The 6,612-nt window shown below is 40.6% G+C and overlaps 2 protein-coding genes across 2 annotated transcripts; both read left to right on the top strand.

The window, feature by feature from the left end:
• Nucleotides 1-926: 926 nt before the first annotated feature.
• On the top strand, nt 927-1,949 carry LOC114539358. The gene is made up of 2 exons (XM_028559984.1): nt 927-1,297; nt 1,352-1,949. Exons 1-2 carry the CDS (start codon nt 927-929, stop codon nt 1,947-1,949), a joined length of 969 nt encoding a protein of 322 aa, XP_028415785.1.
• Nucleotides 1,950-1,993: 44 nt separating this feature from the next.
• LOC114539359 (uncharacterized protein K02A2.6-like) lies at nt 1,994-4,966 on the top strand. The gene has a single exon (XM_028559985.1). It carries the CDS (start codon nt 1,994-1,996, stop codon nt 4,964-4,966), a length of 2,973 nt encoding a protein of 990 aa, XP_028415786.1.
• The last annotated feature ends 1,646 nt before the right edge of the window (nt 4,967-6,612 follow it).

The following is a 6,612-nucleotide window of genomic DNA, read 5'->3' on the forward strand; positions in this document are numbered from 1 at the left end:
GACGTCGCTTATGAAAATAAACCGCGTTAAAAATAACTGAAGCATGTTTAATTAAGTAACCCGCAGACCGCTGATTCACCTAAAAGGATTAGGTTATCGCGATGTGACTATTACGGTTAGCTCTTATCGTAGACTCGATAATTTCTAATTCAACCGCGCAATGCTGAGAATTCTACCATTGCCTTTTCGTCCTTGCATTACGTTCGTCTCGAACTGCCGCGTCGTAGCCGTGCGTCCTATTATATTTATTGTTATATTTAAAGTTAACCGCCACTGACTTCTAGTTTTCACTTAGAACCGGAACACTTTTAAACGTGAATATTCATATTTTGAAAAGGAATATAATGTAAATTTGTAGTTTTTTGGTAAATGGTGTCTAAAGGCAACCTCGTACCCAGGGTCTTTTTTATGTGTTCAAGCTGTCCACAGAGAAACAGAGAAAAGATCCTGGGTACGAGGTTGGTCGAAAGGTAGCACTATTGTTTCTTTATGCCCAGTTTCGTCTGTTACGATTTTGTTCAACATTAATAAAAGCAGCCCGCTGTAAGAAAAGGAAGTTGGTTCAGATTTTTGTTCCAGTGGTTCCGATTTTTGTTCTGGTCTTTTATTTTGTTCCCGTCCTTTCGTTCCGGTCGTCTCTGTTATGTGATAGCTACATATGTACGTACTTCCTGTTATACTCACTTCCGATTACGTGTAAACTATATAAGTAGCTATAGTCTTAATAAAGTTGTTGTCTTGTTTTCGGAACGTAACATGGTGGCAGCGGTAAAGCGAACCATTAAATAATAATAAACTAGCAATATCATGACTGATAGTGAACATCAGGTCGCACAGGCGCCAGTTCCTTATGGAATACAGCCGCCAACTGGCTTAAACCTTGCAAGCAAAAATCGAAAAGAGAATTGGAAAATTTATAAACAAAGATGGAACGACTATGCAATTATTTCGCAACTACAAAGGCAGACAGAAGAATACCGGGTTGCCTTGTTTCTCTATACTCGATTGGGCCCGATGCTGTAAAGATATACAACAGTTTTGATCTACCACCTGAAGATAAACGCAAGATATCGAAAATAATGGAAAAGTTCGATAGGTATGCTGTTGGCGAGACAAACGAAACATACGAAAGATTCATATTTAACAGCAGAAAGCAGAAGGAAGATGAAACTATTGATGAATACGTGGCAGAATTGCGAACACTTGCTCAGACATGTAATTTTTGTACATGTTTGTGTGATTCCCTGCTTAGAAATCGTGTTGTCTTGGGAATAAACGATGCAAACACTCGCAAGCGGTGACTAAGACAAGCAGATTTAACGCTGGCGAAGTGTATCGATATTTGTCGAAGCGATGAAGCGTCAACAACGCAGATAAAGCTCTTGGGTGAAGGTACAAAGCAGGAAGGTATACATAAAGTCGTTGGGACGGAAAACAAGAACAAGTCACAAGGAAATAATGACGGATTTCAGCGAAAATCGAAGGAACTGTATCGCCAAAAAGCAGATCGTGAGCGAAGCGAAATCAAGGCTTGTAATTACTGTGGCGACAGACACAGACGTGGGCGTGAGTTTTGCAGAGCTTATGGTGAGATATGCAATTTCTGTAAGAAGTCAAATCACTTTGAAAAACAATGCAAAATGAAGCTTAGAGCACATGCCGTGAAAGCAGAAGAATTTAGTGGGGCAGACTCTAGTGATTTAGAATATTTGGATAGTGTGAATGTTAAACCGGAGACGATCAGCGCCGTGGGCTGTGACCAGCCGAAAGAAATTTATGCAAAGATGCTCGTAAACAGTAAACCTGTGAAATTCCACATCGATTGTGGGGCGACGGTAAATGTTCTTCCGCTGAAACACGTCCAGAATAAAGAGAAAATCAAACCGACTGATCGAGTTCTGCAAATGTGGAATAAAAGTGAAATTAGCCAGAGGGGTCTTGTCGATTAACAATACAGAATCCAAAAGATAGTCGAAAGTATTCAGTCGAATTCATGATCGTTAAAGAGGATCTTACGCCATTACTGGGTGCCAGAGTTATTCAACAAATGGGGTTAGTAGAAATTCACATAGAAAAGTTCGAGCAAGTTGTGGGTATGGGAATAAAGGATACCCCGAAGGGAGCCTGCAGAGACCTTGTGAAAGAATACGATGATGTGCTTACCGGAGAACTTGGGACTCTTTATGGTGAACAGCATTTGGAAGTTGATCCGTCTGTGACACCCACCGTCTCACCATCCCGTCGAGTACCATTCGCAGTGAAACCTAAACTAAAAGCAGAGCTTGACCGTTTGGCAGATCTTGGAGTCATTACTCTGGTAGATGAGCCCACTGATTGGGTAAGTAATTTGGTTATTGCAACGAAAGAGTCTGGTGACATTCGCCTTTGCATTGACCCTAAACAGCTCAACGGTGCTCTAAAGCGAGAAAGATACCCAATACCAGTAATTGATGATGTCTTGCCTGATTTGGCTAAGGCCAAAGTCTTCACTAAAGTTGATGCACGGAATGGCTATTGGCATGTCCAGCTTGATGAACCATCCAGCAGGCTGACAACGTTCGACACGCCCTTTGGTCGGTATAGATGGAAGCGTCTGCCCTTTGGTATCTGCGCGGCCTCCGAAATATTCCAAAAGAGACTGAATCAGGCGCTAGATCGATTGGATGGCCTACTGACGGTCCATGACGATATGGTCATTTATGGTGTTGGCGAAACCGAAGAGGAAGCAATTGTGGATCATAATACGAAGCTGGAAGGGTTTTTTCAACGCTGCAGAAAGACCGGAATTAAGCTTAACAAGAAGAAATTGATGTTGCTCTGCAAGGAAATTCCATATCTTGGTCATTTAGTTACGAAAGATGGGCTAAAGCCAGACCCGGAGAAAGTGGAAGCGGTGTTGAAAATGCCAAGACCGGAAAACGTGAAAGCAGTCCGGAGATTTTGTGGGTTTGTGAACTATCTCTCGAAATTTATGCCACACCTAGCTGACGTCATGAAGCCCCTGCAACAGCTGACACACAAGGATGCGCAATGGCAATGGAACCATGAGCACGATGCAGCATTTGGAAAGTTGAAACTAATGATTTCGAATGCCCCAGTATTGAAGTTTTACCACCCAGAAGATGAGTTGACGGTGCAATGCGATGCCAGTGAGAGAGGGTTAGGAGCGACTTTGATGCAAAGAGGGCAGCCTATAGCATTTGCAAGCCGGACACTGACCGATCCTGAAACGAGATATGCTCAGATTGAAAAAGAGATGTTGGCGGTCATATACGCAATGCAGAAGTTTGATCAATATGTGTACGGGCGATTTGTGACAGTCGAAAGTGACCATAAACCATTGGAGTCGATTGTAAGGAAGCCATTACGAAGTGCACCAAAGAGATTGCAGGGCATGTTGTTGAAGATGGAAAAATACGAGGTAAACATCGTCTATAAGCCAGGAAAAGAGATGTATTTGGCTGACACGCTTAGCCGGGCTCCACTGAATTGTTCCAGGAACGTACAAGAAGAATTTGAGAGAGTAAACGCTGTGAAGTCACTGCCAATGTCGCCCGAAAGGCTCGAAGCAATCCGGAAAGGTGTCGAGGCTGATGAGGTTCTACAACAACTTAAGCTCATGATATTGCAAGGGTGGCCGGAGGAAAAGCAGAGTTTGCCAACGATATTAACGCCCTATTTCAGCTTCAGAGATGAGTTGTCTGTCTACGATGGACTAGTATTTAAAGGAGAGAGATTAATCATTCCAAAGGAATCAAGGAAACAAATGTTGGCAGAAATCCACAGTTCTCACATCGGCATCAATGGTTGTCTTAGAAGAGCAAGAGAGTGCATCTTCTGGCCAGGGATGACGGCCGAGATTAAAGCAAAAGTGGCGACATGTGAAACATGTCAAGAGTGTCCGATGAAGCAGCAGCAGAAGGAAACGTTAATGAACCATGAGTTAGCACACAGACCATGGGAAAAGGTTGCAGCTGATATTTTCACAGTAACTGGCAAGGACTATCTAATCCTCGTTGACTATTATTCCAACTTCTGGGAGATAAATCGATTACTTAATACGAAGGCGAGCACTTGCATAAGAAAGATAAAGAGTCACTTCGCACAAAATGTCATCCCTGACGTGTTAGTTAGTGACAATGGGCCCCAGTTCTCAGCTGAGAAGTTTGCAAAGTTTACCAAGGAATGGGGTATTGAGCACCGAACAAGCAGCCCTGGACATCAACAAGCAAATGGGAAAGCAGAAGCGGCGGTAAAGATGGCAAAGAGTCTCATACGTAAAGCAGAAGCATCCAAAGGGGATATATATTTGGCGATTTTAGCACAACGCAACACCCCGACTGAGGACTTCGAATCTAGTCCGGCTCAACGGTTGCTCGGACGACGTTGTAAGACACTACTGCCGACCACCACCGCGTTATTGAAACCACAAGCGCTCAGTCGGGAGAATGTTCTGAAAGAAGGAAGAGCTAAGCAAGAAAAACAGGCGCACTATTATAATAAAAGTGCGCAAGATCTCCCAACGTTGGAGGAAGGAGATGTGGTACGAATGAGACCATTCACAATGAACAAGAAGACTTGGGAAAAAGCAACGGTCGCCAGAAGGTTAGACGAGCGGTCATTTGAAGTAGAGACCCCAGCAATGAATTACCGTCGAAATCGAGTTGATCTTAAAAGAACGGACGAAACGTATATGACAGACGATGTGAATAATGAAGTTCTAAATCAAGAAAGAGAATCGATTGAGAAGTCTCGTCCAAACACAAGGAGTGTGAAAAAGGCGAAGGAATCAGTTGAAGTATCGTCAACGGAAAAGACTGGTGGAGAAGATGTGTCAAATGAACAAAGACAGGGAAATGAGGTCATGAGCAAGTCTGTAAATCCGCGACCTCCAGTTGAAGTCAGGTCAAGGCCAAAAAGAACTACGAGAGAACCGGCATATCTAAAAGATTATGATAGACGGTGAGAGAGGAAAAAAAATATGGTAATTCACATTTAACTCGAACTTGGGTTATATAACAGACAGTGTTTAGTTTTTTAAAATTTTGTTGTAACGATCTTAATTAGTGATATGAATTTGTTTTAATCTTATGGGACCTTTATAGTTCATTTTATATTTACTGGACAGCCCTAACGGACTTTGAAGGAAAGGAGATGTTATGTGATAGCTACATATGTATTAGGTGCATGTACTTCCTGTTATACTCACTTCCGATTACGTGTAAACTATATAAGTAGCTATAGTCTTAATAAAGTTGTTGTCTTGTTTTCGGAACGTAACAGTCTCTGTGGTTCCGCTAGTTCCGTTCGTTTCGTTTCTGTCGTTTCGTTCCGCTGTTTCGGGTTTTAGCACATGCCTACATAGAATTTTATATGGTACACCGCCCGAGGCAAAAGACAGGGGGAAGCTCAGTTTGCCTCTTTTACGGTAACGTGGAAAATAAGAGCCGTTTGACCTTTGAGGAGTTCGATCAGAACATTTTAATTAAGGAAGAAGAGATCGTGAGCAGTTATATTGGTATCAACGAAAGTTTTGATGTAAAACAGATTATCCGTCGTGGGACTTGTGGCTCATCGCTTGAAGTAAGGACACAATAAGTATATCTGTACGGCCGTCAAATTATTATAACAAAACTAGCAGGACATTGTCTGCAAGATATCACCGTCGCAAAGTGTCATCAATGCTCTCTTCACTTGTTTTGATTCATCGATATCGTGCGTTATGCAACAATAGAGAACATGAGAAATGTATCACACTGTTTTACTGTTTATTAAACCAAGTACTTTCAATATATATATTTTTTATTTCTCCAAGAAATAGTAATTTGATATGTATATGTTTGTACACTAACAGATTCTGGAAGTATGACCATAATCACAAGAACAGATTGAGACTTATTAATTTGCTTCAATGCCTTCAACTTGGGAAACTCGATCCACACACCACATTAAAAACAAGCAAAACCATGTTGCAGACTTGTGACAAACCCATAAAGGTCATTGGAATATTCTGAACTGTCTTTGCAGGAAAAAATAATCAGTTATTGAATAATGTATATATGTAAATATTTTATTGGTGGTTTAACAACACACAAAATCTTTAAAACATAAACCTATCAAACAGTAATTATGTATTGCTATGTCAAATGGTAAAATAAAGGTATTATAACCCTCCTAAATGAGCATACTTTTTGAATAAATCTACCCTCAAAATTTCATTGAAGTGCCTTGTTTATACATTTATTATTTCAAAATTATATATTTCTTGGATATATGCATGATATTGTGTTTTAATGCAAAAAAAAACTAGTTCACTGCAATATAGACAACATTTTGTTGCAAGCTACACACACAATTTGTTTTACAAGCTATTCAAATTTTAATTCATAATGAAATTTGCAAAAGTGTTACAACAAAGCTTAAATATTATATAAGTTGCTTACAAAAGGCAGCAATGAGTCAAATTCCTAAAGAAGCAACCTCTTCTGAATTCTGACTGAGTTGACTTATAACCATAGAATATGTAAATGAAAAGGAGTATAAAATAAATCCTTAAATATAGTCATCTCTGTGAAAGTCCTTTTCATTAAAGTTACTGCATATAACATGGCG

This window comes from Dendronephthya gigantea, unplaced genomic scaffold (assembly GCF_004324835.1).
Source record: "Dendronephthya gigantea isolate DGI-Jeju-01 unplaced genomic scaffold, DenGig_1.0 000200F, whole genome shotgun sequence".
Classification (NCBI taxonomy): Eukaryota; Metazoa; Cnidaria; class Anthozoa; order Malacalcyonacea; family Nephtheidae; genus Dendronephthya; species Dendronephthya gigantea.